The following is a 20,538-nucleotide window of genomic DNA, read 5'->3' as shown; positions in this document are numbered from 1 at the left end:
ATCCCTATTTAAAACATTTTACCAAATTATCGAAGACATTAAATTGCATAAACAGTAGCTTTTAAATTGTAAAATAATCTCCCAACTCTATTGTTCATCTCCAAGTGACCGCCCGACAGTAACCCACCCAATTAGCGAGCGACGTGAACTCGGACCTTTTCATCTGGAACAAAAAAGAAATCCCGTACCTGAGATGAAAAAGAATTTAACCATAGGAAAGATATCATCGTTTGAGAAAAGCGGGGGGGGGGGGGGGGGGGGGACCTTCTACAATAAAAAAAATCCCACCTCTTCTAATTCAATTACATCCCCAACAACATTAGAAATTGATACTGATCATCCTAGCCTTATGAAAATTCAGTTTTAAAATTATTTTATTTTAATAAGTTCTTTTATTTGTGTGTGTGTGACATTTTCACACTTCTGATATAGTTTGAAAGTTGTAATCTCTTTTTGCATATGCTGTGGGAATCGGATTTTTCCCCCGATGTTTTGTAAGCTTTGTTGAAAGGCTGGTGAATAAAATTGAAATTCCAGGACCATTAATGAACATTAATTGTAGAAATATAGATTATTTGATTATGAAAATAATATCCTTTTGTAAATATATTTAAAGGATATAACTATTTGAGGAGAATAATTAATTACTTTAAAATCAGTAATATGTAAATGTGTATATAGGGTAGATCGGGGTACGTTTACACGGAATTTTTTTCAATGAATTTTCCAAATTTTATGTTTTCACTTAGGAAATTTTAGGCATTGCAGTTTTATAAATCAGTTAATGGTAATTGGTATATTCAGTTGTTTTTAATTGTTAAAAAAAAAAAAAATTTTGAGTCCGTCGGTTGCGTAAACTTGTCCCAAACCCGGGGCACGATTACGCATATTTATTTTGCTAACGTGGTTCTGTCATTGTTTTGCACATAATGTCTTAGCATTGTTAAAATAAAGCAAATTTATTACGAACTGAATAGAATATAAAGTAAAAGCTGAACGGGCATGAAAATAGCACTACATGATTGTAAGCTATAAGATATGAATTTGTAACGCAATTCAAAATTAAATGGTGATTTTCAAAACTAAATAGCCTGAAAATACTAAAAAGTTTTGAGACAGTTCAGAGCAAAAAAAGCATCAGGGCATGTTTATAAGTAAGACGCAGTGAGAACATGCATAAAGGTGCTCAGACAACGCGTAAACTTGCCCCGTCACCAAGTTTGGATTCATTTTTAATGTGCCAAAAAATTAATAATATTTCAGTTCATACAATTACAATCCTCAAAAAAGTATAACATTCTGTGAATTTTTAGCCTACTTTCCCAGTAAAAGTCAGAAAAAGAAGAAAAAAGCATGAAAGAAGGCTTAATGCATCTTAAAAATATCGCGAAAAACAAAAAAAAAAGTCAAAAATAAATAAATTAATTAAATAAATATCAAAAAATTAAAAATTGGAAAGTAGGGTATTGAGATGGGGAAAAATGTCTGTCGTTCTGTCTGTCTGTCCCCCCCCCCCTAAATCCTTTTGAATGAATAGTCTAATTCGAAAAAACTTTTTTTTGTTCGAAAGATATCGGCGAGGACACCTCATTCCCATATTTCACTTTTTGATTTGAACTATTTTTTGTTCAATTTTAGATTCCGTACTTGAAAGCGGATTTACTTCAAACAAATTTTGTTGGAAATAGCTCTTGACGCCAAACTCCAGACTTCGACTCCGAAAATTTAGAGGCATTTGACTCCGACTCCTGTTCCCGACAATTAATCAGACTCCGACTCCCTGACTTCGACTCTGACTTCGTAGCTTTGGCAAAAATTTATACACGGAGAGCAAATGACCGACTCCGATTCTTAGATATTCGACTCCGACTCCTTTACCCCAAAATGAGATTGACTCCGACTCTGCAGCTATGGTTTTGACTGTGAAATAATTATTGTTGATCTGACTTGCTTTTATTTTTACGCTAAAGTCAGGGTTCGTACGGGTCATGGAAATCCTGGAAAGTCATGGAAAAAAAATAACAGAATTTCAGACCTGGAAAAGTCATGGAAAATTGAAATTTTTATTGAAAGTCATGGAAATTTATTTCAAGTCATGGAAAAATGTCCTGGAAAAAGAAAAAGGAACAGTAGCTAAAGGAGCATTAGAAATCTTGAGTAATTTAATGATATAGCACATAAAAGCTATTAAAAGTGGAAAATTGACCGATCCAAAAATCAAATCTGCATTTTGAAATCTCATTGCATCCATTTCTGTTGCAGCCACTTGCCATTTTTTGCGATGTGGTTTTACTGCCTGGACATCACTTATTTTGAATTTTCTGTTATTTTCAACACTTCTTATGTTTCATATTCTGTAGTAGAAAAATTTCACGTTCTTAGTTTTGCCACGCCCACTAAAAAAAAAAAAAAAAAAGCAATTCAATTGCATGCAAGTTCGATTCCATCACTCGTAAGGACTTTACTATTATATGTATCAGAGTTTATCTTAATTTGTTGAATGTTTTAGAAAATAAAGATCTTAAGTCAGGCGATAGAATACAGAAAAAGAGGAATTATAATGCTCTAAAACAGTAGTGCCCAACATACGGCACGCAAAACTAATCCATGCAACCCACTGCTATGTTCAATGACGGGAATTAAACCTGTTCTGGAATTTCTGAACCTACTAATTTATGTGCATTTGAAAATATGAAAATTTGTAAACAAAACAAATATACTTTTTAATCAGAAGATTGATTCATTACTGAATGGTTTTTTCAAAAAAGATCTGGTTTAGAAACATAAAGAACAAAACTATGTGGCTTTACTTTAAAGAACCAAAATACTGTCAAATTATGTGGATGATTAAAGGCACTGTTGACACTAAAAGGTAACTTTTGAAGCAAATTTATTGAAACAGTGATGACTCATTCAACCTTTGTCCCATTCAATATCATTCTTTCTGTTTAAAAAAAAAAAAAAAAAAGACATTTAAGCATCATCACATTCGCTTCACTGCATTTTTACTTTACTTAAATTTATATGATGAAGACAAATAAGAATAGTTTAGTTTTTTAAGTGTGCACTTACATTTTTTCCATTACGAGTAAGTGCTTCAATGAGGCTGTGGCATTCATATAGACGTTTTGCTAATGCTCATTTCCAAATATTACCAAGTTTGAGATTAAATAGTGCTATTCTTTTCGTGTAAGAAGGTCATGAAATTTTTCATTCAAGTCATGAAAAAGTCTTGGAAAAGTCATGGAATTTTTTCATCCAAATAGAGTATGAACCCTGTAAAGTTTTAATTTAGGTATTCAGTTTTCGGTGAATAAACTCGAAGTCATTTATGTTTCTACATAACAATTGTAGCGCAGACGATTTTTTTTTTTTTTGACAATGAAAATTATTTTTTTAAGTTGACATTTTATTGTTTTTATTTATTTTGGTAAGTGCATTAATTCATTTAAAAAATTGTTTTTGGCAACAGGGGAAAAAGAAACGATTTTTTTTTTGATATGATGTATTTATGTTAATGAGCTTATTAATTTTAATTATTTTTTTTCGTTTTGAAAGCTGTTAAAGATTTTTTTTAATGGAAAAAATTGTAATAGCTGCTTTGTTTAAAATTTGCTGCTATTTTTATTTATTTATTTATTTTTTTTTACGCATCTAATTTTTTATTTTAGATGAATGAGGAATATTTTATTCCTAGAAATCAGCGTAAAGTATTTTAAAAATGTGTTTGAAAACATTTGCGATTTTAGTTATTTTTGAGAATATTGATCAGGTACTAAAAAGTATATGGGTATACGAAAAAGTAGGCTCGTCTAGTTCTAGACAGAACTTCTTGTTATATATTTGTTCTTTCTTAACTAAGTATTATTTATTCACAATAAGCTTCAAAACGTTCAACTCAAAATGTACTCCACTTGGTAGAAAACAGATTACTTTCTGCATGCTAGACCAAAGCTCGACTGATGCTCAAAAATGAAGATATTTTCTAGGGAGCAGCATCAATATGTTATGACTGTTGGCTCTCCAGTTATAATTCGTTTTGGAAAAAGGGCCTTGTGTAAACGTGCCCCGCCTACCCTATACAGTAGAACCTCTATTAAGGGACACCTCCGAATAAGGGACACCTCTATTTAAGGGACATTTTTCCTGGTCCCAGTCCCTTTGAATAGGGACCTCCATGTATTTGCCTCTAATTAAGGGACACTCTATTTAAGGGACAGTCACAGAGAAAAAAATTACAAAAAATTATGTACAAGTGCATAAGAAAGAGTGAATTTACAGGAATTCAAGTTTCACTTTTGCTCTAAAAATTAATGGAGGAGAGTTTAACATTAGCATAATTTAAAGAAACAAGTATATATTGTAAAAGTCTTGCTGAAAGTTACATGCACGATTTGCCCATCAAGATATTTATTCAAGTAGGCTCAGGGCCAAAGGAGAGGGTAAAACTGCCTAGCTTTTTATATAATAAAACTAATTGTAATTCACAATGTCTTGCATAGTAAATTACGTGACATGAAGCAAATTCATGTAATGAAATACTTCATAATAATTGCTGTATGCTGCAAAATTTTGGAATTACCAAATTTTTGACTTAATTATAATTATAATAAAATAACAAAAACTTTAAAAAAAATTATTAAGTGTGAATTTTATTTTGTTGTATATGAAAAATGTATAATATTTAACCTTAACTGTTAATAGTCTAAGTTCATAAAAAAAATTATACTGACTTAACACATTGCATGCATAAACTGAAATACCTCCGAAGAAGGGACACCTCTATTTAAGGGACAAAATGTCTGGTCCCATTAGTGTCCCTTATTAAGAGGTTCTACTGTATTATAATTTTCAATATAAGTTTCTAGATGTAATGATTTGTAAGTATATATGCTCTGCAAGTGCTGCTCAAAAACAAATGTCCTGTCTTTTAAAGATTCGAAAATCATGGAATTCATGGGAAAATCATGAACATATATTTTGTACTAAAAGAATAGGAACTCTGTTATGATAAATTTGATTAGTATTTTTTAGCAATATTAATGTCCTGTTTCAGTGTCCAATAACATTGTTTGTTTTCGTGCTTGTGAATAACCTTTTTAGCGGATATTTGATAATGTACATTGAAATTGATCATTTTCCCCTCCGAAATGTATTTTTCAAACATTTTCCCTCTCGTTTAATAAAAAAAAGTGGAATCAAAATGAAAAATATATATATTTTTCCTTGTGTTATTTTTGTATTAAAAGCTTGAAGGAAATTTAAGTATTGAAATGATTATTTGTTTGTTATATTTTCATGCCTTAGCTGCAGTTTATTAATCTAAACTTTATTAGGGAGCACAGTAACATCATTTTTAAGAAAAATTGAACATGAGATGTTTTCCCATGGATGGCTTAACATTTTCATTACCATGAGGATCACCAGTGTTTCCAGAAATGTGCTATCCATTCCATGAGCATCACCTTTAGAGCATGGCTATATTTCTACATAATGTTAAATAAAAACTATGGGCACTTCAGCTATACTCTGACTTAACGTTAACATGTGGTCCTCTAAGGAAACTCCTCTTCCAAAAATTGAAACATTGATAAGATGTGCCATTTTTTTAGCCAATGAGCAAAGCTTTAAAAAAATGGTATTTGGCTCCCTGGTGGACATTTTTGGTGACAAGGGCTCTGAATTTGTTAAATTATGGAGGAAAGTGGAAAAAGAAGAATATGTGTATGTAAATGTTCTCCCTTTTCCCCAAATGTGATTTTTCAAAAATTTTTTTATTAGTACTATCTTCATTAAAAGTAATTCTCAAAAAAAAAAGAAAAAAAAATCCTATTACAATTTGTTAAAATGATTCTAGGTGAAAATACAGCAACTGCAGCAAACACTGGAAGCTGCCCAGCAAAAAGAATTGCAGTTTAAAGCTGCTCAGGAACAACAGCAACAGCAGCAACAACAACAGGCACAACAACAACAACAGCAGATGATTGACCGACAAAATGCTCTTAGACATGTACGTAGTTGTTTAAGTGGTTAAATGTATTGCGTATGTGTGATGTGTGTAGTATCATATAATACGCATAGCAAAGTAATGCTGTCAAATCTTATTATTATTTAAGTTTTTTTAATAAGCTTTGATAAAGTTATGCATTTTCTCTGGACAAAAGAACTAATTGCACAAAGTAGTTAGTATTACTTTTCAATTGAAACCGTGGGACATTTCTATTGGACATTTCAGAAAGGGTGCAGCTAAGCAAATATTTAGGCCTACTTTATAACTGCTGTGAAATTATTTCAAGCAAAGAATTTTTTCTATTAGCCTATGTTGTGCATTGGTAAAACTTGTTTATTTGTAAAAAAAAAAAAAATAAATAAAAATAAAAAAAATAATAATAAAAAAAAAAAACCTTTAATATTTATTTGATTAAATTGTACAGTCTGTGATGAAGTATTCAATAATTTGCAATTCAGAACAAAAAATTTTTATGTTTTATAGTTGAAAATGCAACAGTTGCAGCAGAATTTGGAAGCTGCACAACAGAAGGAATTGCAGTACAAAGCTGCTCAAGAGCAACAACAACAGCAACACCAGCAACAACAAATGCTAGATACAGAGAATGTTATAAGACAAGTATGAATCTTTTATTTCTTTTTTAAAACAGATAAATTTTATTTTTCCTGAACTTTGGCATATGTTTTGTTTTCTTTTTTTTGACTTCTAAGTGGTTCAGAATGCAAATAGTTTACTCCCCCTCCCTTCACCGAATATTCATGAATTTTGAATCTCATAAAATAGTCACAGGCAATTTTAACTAATTTAAAAATGTGCTAAGCGTTGCCAATTTAAAATAAATTTTAAGACATTGGTAGTCCATTTAATGATTGTGTAATTTATTGTGTAACTTCACATTAAAACTTTTATTGGTCTTGTAATTGTCTTTGTCATTTTATTTCAGACATTGTTTTGAATGACATTGATATGGGTTTATGAAGAGATACTTATCTCATTCCTTTACTGTCTCGATATCTCATTACCAATTTATGAGTACTTCTGGTCAAAATTAAGCCAATTGTGTTTAATGCTTCTTCCTACCTCTTTGAGTTTCAGTTTGGCCTAATAACATTGTTCTTTGAAGCATAAGAAAAAAATTTTGTTGCAGTTAAATGTGATTGAGTTTTGTTTATGAGTTACATGTGACTCATGTCATGTGTGACTTTGTCAAATCATTTTCTCTATGGATGACATTTTTCAAACAACCTGTTTAAAAATTGGTATAATAATCAGTTTTTGGTCGCCACTTTTGAGCCACCACAAGTTGTAGTGTAATACATAAGAAGTGAAAAAGTCATTACAGTCAAACCTTGTTTACACGAACTCGACGGGGTCACCAAAATATTCCGCGTTAACCGAATTTCAGGTTAACCGATTTCGACATTTAACGGATTTTGTATAGGCAGACAAGGTTTTTTTGTTTTGTGTCTCAGGAAATATAGGACCCAGCTTACCTTTGTACAAAAATGAACACCCAAGCCTTAAAATTTATAGTTAAAGTAAGAAACACAAGTAGTTCGAAACAGACAATGGCTATTTGGACCTATTATTTACGACAGTGCATTTTCAAACATCTGAATTTTCCTTGATTGCAGGACTGGATTTTCGCTGCAGTGTTGAGTGGTAAAAAAACACTTTATTGCTTTTAAACCTTAAACCACTACGTGGGAAGACTAGGTGTAGACTTTTTTTTTTCATGATGAAATTTTAAATCTAGTTTTGTCAGCCACTTGGTGAAGATTACACTGTTCATTCAAGCTTTTTTATTCTAAACATAGTTTACAGCTAAAGTTCGTACTTTCTTGAAGCAACGTTGTTTTCCCGATTTTTCTACACAAGGAGAGGAATTTTCTCGCTGCTATCCATGTTGCTTGCATTTAAATGTAGATATCTTGACTTTTGAAATTAATTTCATGTAAAAGTATGGGGATTTTCTTTTTTCTCTTCCCTTTTTCTTCAAGACTTTAAGATTCTTTCCGTCTTATGCGAAATTTCGTCTAAATCCTCTTTGTGTTAAGCGATTGTTTTAATACTAATTTGCAGCTTATCTGACTCGGAATGGCATTTATTTTGCGCTAAGCAAAATTTCGTATTAAGCAAGTTTGTGTTAATGAGGTTTGACGGTAGTATTTATTTTGTTGTTGCTAATATATTTTAAACATAGTTGCCCTTTAAAAAATGTTTTAAAAATATATTTTCTTGGACATTTTCTGCCATATTAACAGAATTTCTCGTCATTAGTTTGCTTTATTTTGTTAAACTTGTTAAAAATATTATAAGTTTCGTTTATCATTTGCAGTTGCAACAACAGCTACAACAACAACAGCAACAACTCGCTCAGCAACAGCAACAGAGTATTCAGATGCAGCAGCAGGGTAACCCTCAGTTACGAAACTTGTTACAACAGGTATGTTAGTTTAATTTTATTATATTTATCTCTAATTTTATTATGCGTCCGATGCTCAGAAGAGTCTAGTAAATTATCGTCAGCCAATTAATACAAAATCTATTATTATTGTTACATGTATATCTGGACACAGACACAAATTGGGTGGGATTTGTGAGGCCCTTTCACAAAATTCTATGTCTTAAAAGTGCTATTTTCAAAAAATTCCCAATCAAAAAAAAGGCCTGTTGGCAAAGTTCCGTATTTTGTAATTGTTCACCAAAGTCCTAAATGTAAAGACCACCCCTTCTCTACTTTCCCGTTCTTGTTAAAAGGTGGCTAGCAAATGTACATTACTTTGAGAAGTTAGTTACTTTTAACGTTCCTGAACTTTTTTTTTTCTTATATTCTGATTGTAATCTATTTATTAAATTCTGATTATTTCAGACATAATTCCTGTAATGTTGTAGATTTAGTGCATTGTTTGCATTAATTTTAAAGTTCTGCAAATCTATGCATCAAACTTTGCTTATTCAAGTTATAATCAGTTAAAGTAAGTTCATTTTGTATTTGCATCTATGCAAATGTTATACTGTTATGCAAAGTTTATTTTTTATACTTTTCTCATTGATCAACATCTTAGGATTAGGACTTGATATAGAAAATTGGCATCACTTAACCCTTTTTTATCTTTTTTTTTTTTTGTGAGTAATTCAATGTATTCTTTGTTTGTTAAAGCTTGAAGACTTTCTTTGCTATTTCATCCTTTAATAATAGAGCCAATAATTATTTTAGGACTATAAAGTAAAACATTGAAGTTCATTTGTCTGTTTCTAATGGGGCTGCTTAGTGGCGACTAACCATTCATTGAACCACTGCATTCCTCAGAAACCCGAAACCATTTATTCTTGTAGCACCTCCATCGGCAAATACATTACCTTGAGAATTCTGATGCCTAGTTTAAGGCATCAGATGGAAGTACCTTGGCTTTTATGATGCATATCGGCGCTAATAATTTAGTTTTTGCTCAGAGTATTCAAAGCAAAACAGTTTTGAATTACTATTTTTTTTAAAGATCTATCTGTATTTTACATTTCTTAAAAAATTTGTATGTTTCATTGAATATTACAATAGTGTACATTACTTACTGCTTTGATATTTTTTTATTTTTTTGAATAGTTATTGTTACAGATATAAGTATTGCTACAGTCAAAATTTTGAATGTTTCTTACAGAGGTATTTAAACTGAACTTATCACAATGTAACTTACAAGACTGAAACTACATTCACTGGGATGAGAAAATTATCTGCCTTTTTTGTAGCTAATTTACGATTTTAATGAAGTTATGTAAATTATAATGCACTATTTAAGACTCTGTGACAGTTTTTAAGGATTGAACATTTTCAATATTTTATGAAAAGAACTTATTTTTAATTATTTACATTATCACCACACAAATGGGTTCTGTAATAAATTAAATATTTGCATTAATATATGTTGACAGTAATGCTTTTTCAACCCCTTCTTTGATAAATTTTCATGTTTAGCACTAGTAGGTAAAACTGAAATAGTCATAAAGGCAGAAAAGCCACAATTTGAAAGTGCTTCAGGATGAAAAGGACTACGTTTTTTCCTGGAACCATGAACTTTCCATACCTTAATTTAGACTTGGTCAGGAAAAGTACTCTTTAGCTAATTACTTCAGCTTTTTATCAACCATACAAAAATAAAGTTCCAGTGATTTTACCGGGGTGAGGATTTCAAAAAATTAAGAATATTTAAGTTGATTCCCCAAAGAGTAACTACTTTGAGACATGCACCTTTTGTTCTATTTGCACCTTTAGACTGAAACAAGTGCATCTATCTCCCCTCTTCCCTACCGATTTAAAATTGGTTGGGAACTGCACAGGCTAGTCACCTACCAGAATCTTTTATCAAATTGAACAATGAAAGTTTTGTTAATTTTTTGAAAAGGTTCAAAGTTTGGAGAAGTTCAAAACTTTAAGTCGATTTTCCCAAAGGTAGCCATTTTGAGATGTGCCCTTTTGATTCTAGATGTGCGACTTGAGTTCAAGGTGCTACATAGATTGCATTCACATTCTCCCTCCATCCATTTCAAGGATATCCAAATTGTGTAAATGCTTCATTGTGAATAGAAAAATTTAAATTGTTTCCTTCATCATGGTCCGCTAACACAATTGGATGTTTAAGAGTTGAAGAGAAATTTGCATTTTGCAGTCTTCTACCTAGTAGAAGCTGTCCCTTTTCTGAAAGAAAAGGATTCAACTTTCGAAGTTTTAAGGGCCTTGGGATCAAGTAGCATAAACATTATGCCCAAGCCCATTATTATTTTAAATGAAATTAACTAATGTAAAATACGTTTATATTTTAGCAAGCTGTGCAACAACAGATGAGGAGACAGCAGCAGCAGCAGCAGCAACAACAACAACAACAACAGCAGCAGCATATGCTAATGCAACAACATCCTCAAGGTATTCGCCCTCAGATTGGCAGGAAACATTCCACAGGGTACTTTAGGAGGATCAGTTGGGCCTCAGCAACAGCAACAGCAGCAGCATCCACAGCAACAACAATCGTGGGCAGAATCTGCTCTTCTTGATATGCTACCATGAGTTTTTGACGTTAATAATTCATTAGTCATCATCAATAGCTTTTAATTAATATTTCATTTTTTGAACTTTATGAACCGTAGGCGCACCAAGTAAAGTAAACATGCTTTTGCTCATCATAATTCTTCAACCCTCTACTAGCTCAAATCGTATTTTTTTAAAAGAGTATTGCATTAAGGTTTCCTAACAAATGAAACTCCATAATGGTACAGAGGACTTTTTCTTTTGTTGAAAATAATGTAACAATTTTGTTCAATTCATCAGTATTTGCATACACTTTAAGAATTATGTTCTCTTTTGAATGACATAAACAAAATGAATACACAATTTCAAGTTATGTTAGTTCTTTTTTTAAATTTGTAACATGGATGATTATGTTCTGCTAGTATCCCTGAATTTTACAGTCTATGTGCCCAATGCTACTTCCTTTTTCAGTGATGTAAACAAATAAGCAACAAATGTCCAAACAAATGCGCGACATTGAAGTTGATAAAGCTGACAACTTTGAACAAATCTTGTAAGCCAGAAGCTGGATAAGGGAGTTTCACTCTAGCCTTTGAATAAATAATTTCAATATTTTAAAATCATTTTATGCTTTATTACTGTTAGCTTTTCATTTTACTCACTATAACTTAAAAATACTTACAATGATTAGTTTGAGCACTGTATAAAATCCACTACTATGTATTTCTGTTTAAAGTAATTATTATTTTGTAGAATGACTTTTTGTAAGAGCAGACTGAGATTATTTGGACTTTTCTCATTTTTTTTAGAAACTTCTAAGTTTAGATCATTTGAAAAATTGTTTTTTTTTTTTTTTTTTCCTATTTTTTCTCTTTTAGTTAACTTGAAAATGAGCTAAGCAAGAGTCAGCGTTGCACTCTAAATATAATCAGTTTTAAATTCTGGCGCTTACTCTATAAAAAAAATACTTTTTTTAGAACCTTCTGCATTTATAAAGTGATAAGAAATTAAAGATTTATTAAGTATTTTTCGTTCTAAAACTTTTTCAACAAGCATTTATTTTATTTAAACAAAATTACTTTGTAATATTTACTTAAATATATTGTATAGGTTTTAGATTTTTTCCTTGTAAAATTTGAATATTACACACATTTGCAAACATTTTGTAAAAATTACTCTTTCATGCGAAATAAGTCAATTTCATATGCAGTATAATATTTTCATATTTTTTTTTAGATTTTTCACTGTAACACATAAGAAAATAATTCTATGGAATTGAAAGAATGTTTCAACAGTTATCAGTTTTTAAACAAATACATTTACATCTTGACAATAAACTGAATGGAGATATGAAGGGTTGAATGTATAAACCTCTTGTAACATATGCCAGAGCTGGTTTTTGCTTACTATTTATCTAGTAGAAAATGCTTAAATTTTGTCTTTCTTGAGCTGGTGTGCACAGTGATTCATTGACAGTGTGCCGAATTAACCTAACTTAAAAGTACAAGTAAAAACAAATGTTCGATTTATTGTACATGCGAGTATACCATTAAGTATATTGAACTTTTGTTAAAGAAAAATAACTACCTTAGAGCCATATATTTTAAGATAGTTAATATTATTGGAGAATCCAATAAAGCATTTTGGCTAAATATAACTTTCATAAGTTTTCAAAAAAAAAAAAGAACTAATGGAATAAAATGCATTTTGAAAATTTAATTCCATGTAGCAAGTTTTGACATAGTTGCTCTTGAATGTAAATAGCAATGTTATGACTGTTGATAGCTGTATAGTATTAAAAATTACAAAATCTGTGTAAAATGTATTGTATAATTATTGTAAAGTATTTTCCTCTTTTCTGTCAATTCACTTAACCAATTTTAGCAATTTGTTTTTTAAAAATATACTTTGAAGATGTGAAAAAGTTGTTGCTATTATATAGGTTAATAAATTTAAGTTTAAATACTGCAACACATGAAAACTAATTGTGCTTTTATTTTCAAATGAAATTCAAAAAATAGTTTGTTAAATGTTTTTTTAGAAAATTAATATTATTTAAAGACTTCTTGTAACCTAATGAATGCTGATAAATAAATACCTTTATGCTGAACAGTAAAGTAAGAAAAACATAAAAAAAAAAAGCACAATTGGCAAATTTGTGCTTTTTTTAACGTTGTTTTTCTTACTTTACTAATGAATGCTATTAATGATATCAAATTGTTTTTTGTGAAAAGTGAAGGTGAAGCTTTCTGAGAAAGATATTTTGAAGAAATGGTATGCTTTTATATCATGAATTTCTGAAGAACAATTTTTGTGGCAGAACAAAGTGTTTTCTAATGTTGTCATTGATTGTAGTTTTCTCGATGTTACATTGTACAAAGTTTTTAAATAAATTTATCATTAGAGTAAAATCTTGCTTATTTTTACATGATTCAAATTTTTAATTATAATAATGGTTGTTGAAACATCTCTGAAAATTGTTAAAGTTAAATTTGTTTTAAGCTTATTAAAATCAAATGGAGAGAGGAATGAATGAGAAGTAATTAATCTTAAGATCGCTAGATTAAAAACCTTTCATTCACGACGTAGGCTGAAAATATGCTATCATTTTCTTCAAGGGAAAAAATGGAACTTATGTGATCTGAATAGTAAATGTTGTGTGATGTAGCATGCATTATGGCTGAAACCAAACTTTTGTTTCAAGCAATGGTGCTCATTTCTCACCCCCCCCCCCATAAATACCTCACCCCAAGGGCAAGAACCCCCCCCCCAAAAGGGGAAAAAATACTGTCAAAATAACCCCCTAAAAATTTCAATGGTGCTGTCTGCACCGTGACCTGGCCTAGGCAAGCACCCCTAGTTTTGGGGAGGGTTTTACCAAAAATTTCTTGTGAAATCTATATGATCAATAAAATTTGATTTCAATTGTATATTCTATTGATTCTTGTTATAATAGGATATTTAAATGTTGGGGGTTCTACTTTAAGGACATTAACATGAGCAAATGTAAAAAAATGAAGCATCCTCACCAGAGGCGTAGCTAGAACCGACTTTCGGGGGGGGGGGGTTACTTCTTATATATATCGAATGCCCCAAGTCCGATACTTATGTCAAATAAAAAATTTTTTTAAATATTTTTCTAATGTTATGGAAAATTTAACCTTTTTTCTTCTTTTTCCTCCATTTAATTTAAAGTGAAATTTTCTAGCAACGTCTTGTCAAAACCAGTCAATCTAAACCAATGAGCGTGTTCCGTTCATTTCAAAGTGACTGCTTAATTTAAAGGCTAACGCACATCTACAAAAGCTGGCATCCCTGAAAGCTAATAGATACTTCCATTTCCGCCTGTAAACTGGATGTTTGACTTTTAATCTCATCGGTGGACAGACTATAAAGACTTTTTACTAACTTAGTTTGCAGTAAAAGTATGGCAAAAAAAAAAAAAAGACTTCTTGAATTATAACCCACAAAAAATGAAATTGCTTTTCATATCGTTATATTTATATATTGCTTTTTATGTATTTACAATTAGCTATTTTTAAAGCAGTTAATAAAATTTGAATGAAAAAAATTAGGGAAGAAATATAGGCAGTAGAAAGTTATTCGCTCAAAGCTGCATACCGCGTGTTCTCCTCTCAAGTTTCTATTTTTATTTTTATTAGCTGCTTTAGAATTTACATAAATATCTATTTGAGAGAGCAACAGCAGTTTTCGAGTGTTATAAACAGAAATCTTTTTTATTTTCTACTTTTTAATGCGAACCAAGCTAACAGAAATAGTCTAGATTCATTTCGTTTTTTAACATTTTATTCATGTAATGCTATGCAGTTTTTCTTTTTAATTAAAATAAAATCACCTTCAGAAGGGTCCGATGGGACTAGGGCTGCTTTGCAGACTGTACTTCGTTTTCTTCAGATGGCATTAACTTTGTCTTTTTAGTGCAATCCTTTTCATTTTTATTTTTTTCTTAGGGTTCAAAAAAGCTTGTTGTTGGTTTTGCTTGCTTCATTATGCATCAACTTTCACTTAGAATGTACTATTTTAAACAGACTGTACGTTTCCAAAAGAATACGCAGTAAATACTGGATGAAAAATCGATGTGATTGTGATGTATACTCTGGTTAGCAAAGGTCATTTTGACTATGACCTATGACACACACGAGACCAGACCAACAAAAACTTCTATCGTCTTAAATTCCTGTTATGCTATCATTTTCGGATTCGAAGCCCAATGATCTTAAAAGCAGCAAACAAAAACATTTTCTTCAGCTCAGAAACAGAGGAATTGTCTTCAAGAGCTCAGGGGGCAGTGGAAAAAAAGGGAGAAATGCGTTCCACAAATAGGCTTTTTAGGAAGATTAACAAAAGGACAGTCGTTTCGGGCACTTTCTTGGAAGACGAGTAAAGGGGTGAAATTCACAGGTTTTACATTTAAGATGAACATTTCAAGTTCATGGTTAAAGATCATTCAAGTTAAAAGCCATTTCGCTCTGTTATCTGGATTAGTACTGTTCTTTGGTTGCTCTCTTTCTTAAAATTGTGATTCCTTAGAAAACCGAAATGATAGGAGTAAAAAGAAAGTACGAGATTTTTTCAAGTGACGAAAAAAGAAAAATCGTAGAATATTGGCCTAGTTAGATTTGCAGCAATTGCTAACCTCAAGAGAATAAATAATGAATCCAAAAAAAAAAAAAAAATCAGGGACCAAAAAAGCAATAAGACTTTTTCTTGAAAGAGATATGCCTAAAATTTCTTTTACTGTCAAAATGATTCCTTAAACTTGCAATAAAGCACTTAATAATGTTATAATAGAATAAATACCTAACAAAACTAATAGAGAAGAATTTTAATCAAGAGCCCACATCGTCTTTAGTTTCAAATTTTCACCATCATATTCCAAATTTCTATAAAGTTTCTCAAAGCCCCGTATCTCAAAACCTCTTTATCTCGATTTTTTCCCCTGTGAAATTCGAAGTATACAGATTCGACTGTATGCAATATTCCCACTGCGCCACTCATAAAATTAAACATATTTAGCAATTTGCAGAATCGATGACGAAGAAAGGCTGCATATACGTGGATTTAACAAATCAATCTCGTTTCTAAAGCAAAGTGTCAGATTTCAGTCAATTATCAAAAAATTGTCGCAGTAGAGGGAGGCGTCTTTATGCTTGAGGAGCAGATTTTCAAATGGCATTGGGAGGGGGCGAAGTGAATTTTTGACCTTTGTTACTCAAAAAAAAGTCGTTTTGATTTTTTTCTTTTTCTTCCTTTTTTTTCTTTCTTTTCTCTTTTCTTTTCTCTTTTTTTTTGAGACATATGTTTCGGGGGGGGGGGGGGTTGTCCCCCCCTAGCTACGCCCCTGATCCTCATCCATTAAGTAAAGGAAAGGAATGGAAATCAGATGCATGGACTACATAATTGCACCCTTTTTAAATATTCAATGTCTTTTTATAACACAAAAAAATAGATACGTGTATTCTTATGCACAGATTCAAAGTAATGCTTCTTAAATTTATATTTTTTGGGTATTTTCTAAGTTACAGTATGTCATATCTTAGACGGATTAACAAAAAACTTTGTAAGAAATGGTGTCGATTAAATAAAACTATAACACTTTAAAACCAAACATACGTAGTACGATCCAAAAGTTCGGGGACAAGTTGTATAGAACCTTACCCTTGAATAGCTCATATCACCAAAGCACATCCGATCCACCTTCAAAATGATCGCCTTGAGCGACTATGCACTTCAATGTTCGTATAACTTTTGGAAGCACTCCTGGAAGCCATTTTTCGCAACCTCCTGTAAGGCCTCCTGCAATGCAGCTTTAAGTTCATCTGACGAAAGAAAGCAGCTTCTCTGCAAAAGTTTTTTAACTGCTGGGAATAGGTAAAAGTCATACGAGGTTAAGTCCAGCTTTAGCAGTATTACTATTCAGGGTAAGGTTTTATACAACTTGTCCCTGAACTTTTGGATCATACATGTTTAGATAATTATTTTAATACATGCCTGAAAATAAAGAAATGCAGATCAGCTTTTAAATGTTAGTTATAGAGAAGGTCTTGAGCCATGGTTGGGGTAATTATTAATTTATAAGCAAAATTTAATTAGTGTAGATTTTTTAAAACTTAGACGACCTGAATCAAGTAAATTAGTGTTTTGAAGACTTATGGTCTGTTGAGAGACTTGCAGTATGGTTTTAAGAAGGATACCATCGTTTGAACTATGGTAACTTAAAATTTTGAGTGTATTGCCTTGGGTGTGAGAAGTTTAGAAAATAAATCATTTAATTTTTCATGAGTCCAGGTAAGGACAATTCTGAAAACTGAATCAGTTGATGTAGAGTGACTCCATTTTGATTTCATGGTGCAAAACGATCAATGAAATTGTGATGTTGATTCTGATACAGATTAATCAGCTTGTATTTGTATCAAAAGGTGGATCAGCAAAATTTTTCAATGATTGATTAGTTTATTATACATATTGTTTGAACAACCAAAAAAATAGAATACTTTCAAAAGAGTAGTTTTGAAAGTTGTTCATCTTCCATACAGTTGTTCCACCATATGATCCAAGCGTTGTTGGTCTTTCTGAAGAAGCAAGGCATCTACACATTGCGTGAAAAAATCATTTTTGAAGCAATTGGATCTGAAAAAGAAAGAAAAACTTGTTTCACTAAACAGCTGTATATTATAAGTATTTGTTAAATTCTTAAAAGGAAGGCCGTATCCAGAATTTTTTTTTCGGGAGGGGCCTGGATTCACACATTGCCCTAACACACATATATACATATATATATACATATAGACACACATACACGCATAAAAATATTTAACATAGAAATTTTTTATCTCTATTTTTAATGATTCCACTGTTTGGGATTATTTTTATTTTAATTTCTTCTTATTTTTTTTTTTCACCTTGTAGTGGTAAGGCCCTTTAAGTCGGATGTATAATTGCGGGGGGGGGGGGGGGCGGCGCGGGCCGTGGTTTATGTCCCTAGAGCAATTTTTTGAAAAATAGATATAAAAATCTGTATTTTGGAGCCTTATATGGGGTAATTGAGACTACAAAAATTTGAAGAAAAATAGGCAAATGATGTATTTTAAAAGTTATGTACTTGCTCGACAAATCGTTGACATTAATCGACAGAGAGGAAAAACCAGAGAGAAGAGAAAAGAGAAGCACATCGTCATTTGCTCTTATCGACTTTTAGTGTAGTTCGTTTCTAAACACTTCCCCAACATCCCCTCCCCCCTTTTCATCAAATGCCCTACAGTATAAAAATTGTACAAAATAACTTAAAAGAAATGGTCGAGAAATTCAGAAAATAAGAACGAAAGAATTAATATCCTAGCCATTTGGGCAATTCATACTTTATTTTCTTGATAAGAGACAAAATTGAAGAACTTTTCAAGAAATCTCAAACACTTAAATAATTTTCAAAGACTCGAGAATAGTTGAAATTATTTAAAGCACTTTACTTGCACTTTTCAGAAGTTGATTCACAGTCTTACAAAATGATTATAACTTTGTAAGACACACCCGTTTTAAATTAAAAATAAATGCAACGAAGTAGCTCTCAAAACAAACTTTTTTTCTCTATCACAAGTAGTGCAGAAAATGCAATAGAGTAGAGTAATAAGTGATATTTTTTTTCTCATGCTTAAGATACTAACAGTATGCAATAGACGTAAGATAAAAACAAGCAGACAGAAGAACTTCCAGAATACTGAATTCAGTATTAAATAAATGGCAAGACATGGAACATATCAGTCACAAAAATTTATCATGAAAAATATGCTACAAAAACGCAAGAATCATGATTTTTGCATTTTTTACTCAGGATGTATCAATGTGCTGAATTTGGCACATCTTGGTAACCAACATACTAACCTAATCGGAAACTATAAACCCGGCTCTTGGGGAGTCCCCCAAGGGCTCGAAATCGGTGCTGTATACGTTTTATAAGAGTTTTAGGGGCAGAAGGGCAAGAGCGTGCACAGAAGGGAGAAGAGACACCTGTTGCCCCGGCCCGAGCCTGAAGGGGGCCCAATATTTTTAAAACTTGGGGTGAAATAGGGGGTAAACAATATGAAGGGAGGCTTGTAAGAGTCATTTGTGACGGGGCCAATTTCCCATACCCCCCTTAATCGGATGGCCCCTCAAAAAAGAGAAAAATGCGCTTTAAAACACCCTTAAAAATTAATTCCTCTCAAATGCCTCGTTGGGGATCTCTTTCAAAGTGTCTGCTTGGATACCAAGGATGGATGTTTTCAGAACGAAGTTTTATGTCCTCGGGAATCCCAATCTCAACTCTTAAAAAGCAAGTTTATGTGCTTTGCCTGGCGCTCCTCGACTCAATTTGGTGTCTTGCCTGGCAGCTGCCGTGAAGCAGCCTTGACTTTGGCATGGGCGGCGAACCGGGGGGAGGGGGGGGTGACTGCCCTCGCACTTTTTTCATCATCGCAGATTGACTCAACGTTAAGATTTCAATTTCAAACATTCTGGGTGAGGTTACTCGAACATTAACGTCACCAAATACTATTTAAAATTTCAGTTTTAAAACTTCATATTTGAATTTTTTCCGGGAGAAATTCCCCGCGCACACTCTCCTTTCTTTAAACTCAAAGATGACCTAAATTTGCGTTATAAAGACTCCAGTTTGAGGGAAAAAATTCATGAAGAGAACTCCCCTGGATAGCGTACAACTGCGTTTTTAAGATTCCATTTTAGGAAAAAAAAAAAAAAAATCCCGAGATCTTTTCTGAAGTCCCCAAAGGAAGTTCAAGACTGAGTTCTTAGGATTTCATCAGTTCAAAAAAAAAAAAAAAAAAAAAATACTGGGAGAACTTTCGAACCCTATCGTTCCTACTTCTGAAATAACGTTTTGAAGGACGTTCAAAAAATGTTTTAAACTTTGCAAAATTTCTGGGGGAGAACCCAAAACCCTTTGCTCTAAGTTTTCTAAAGATGCTTAATTTGCGCGTTGAGACATCCGTTTAAGATTTTTTTTTCCGGGAAGAGCCTTCATTACGCTTACATTACTAAAGACAGTCCAAACTGCTTCGTTTTTTATTATTATTGATTATACTTTATTTAAAAAAAAAAAATATTACGGAGACAACCCTGGGAACTCCTCTCCATTCCTCAAACGTTGACAAAACTCTACCAAAACGGCGTTTTTAAAACTACAATTCCAAAACATTAACGTGAGAGAACATCAAAAGCTCCCCCCTATATATATATATATATATATATATATATATATATATATATATATATATATATATATATATATATATAATTATTATTATTATAATACAAGTGAAGAATATTGAAAAGACCAAACCAAAAGCCCATAGATGCGCAACGCAGCAAAACTAAAAACCCAAGTAAATATATAAAATATATAAGCCAAATAATAGCCCAGTCAATGAAGGTAAAAAAATAGGCTTTGTCGCAACTAATTTAGGGAAAGCTGAATTTTTGCAGGATGTTAGCA

At 31.8% G+C, this 20,538-nt stretch overlaps 1 protein-coding gene across 1 annotated transcript in view; it reads left to right on the top strand.

The window, feature by feature from the left end:
• Positions 1-13,435, top strand: part of LOC129220053 (mediator of RNA polymerase II transcription subunit 25-like) — a 61,892-nt gene extending 48,457 nt beyond the window's left edge. Inside the window, 4 exon segments of the mRNA XM_054854393.1 lie at positions 5,858-6,010; positions 6,494-6,628; positions 8,349-8,456; positions 10,829-13,435. Of these exon segments, the coding sequence (XP_054710368.1) occupies positions 5,858-6,010; positions 6,494-6,628; positions 8,349-8,456; positions 10,829-11,056 (624 nt within the window). The 3' untranslated portion in view covers positions 11,057-13,435.
• Positions 13,436-20,538: the final 7,103 nt, after the last annotated feature.

Source organism: Uloborus diversus, chromosome 4, assembly GCF_026930045.1.
Source record: "Uloborus diversus isolate 005 chromosome 4, Udiv.v.3.1, whole genome shotgun sequence".
NCBI lineage: Eukaryota > Metazoa > Arthropoda > Arachnida > Araneae > Uloboridae > Uloborus > Uloborus diversus.
Note: the sequence above shows the minus strand (reverse complement) of the source record. Positions and strands in the feature narration are given on the sequence as shown.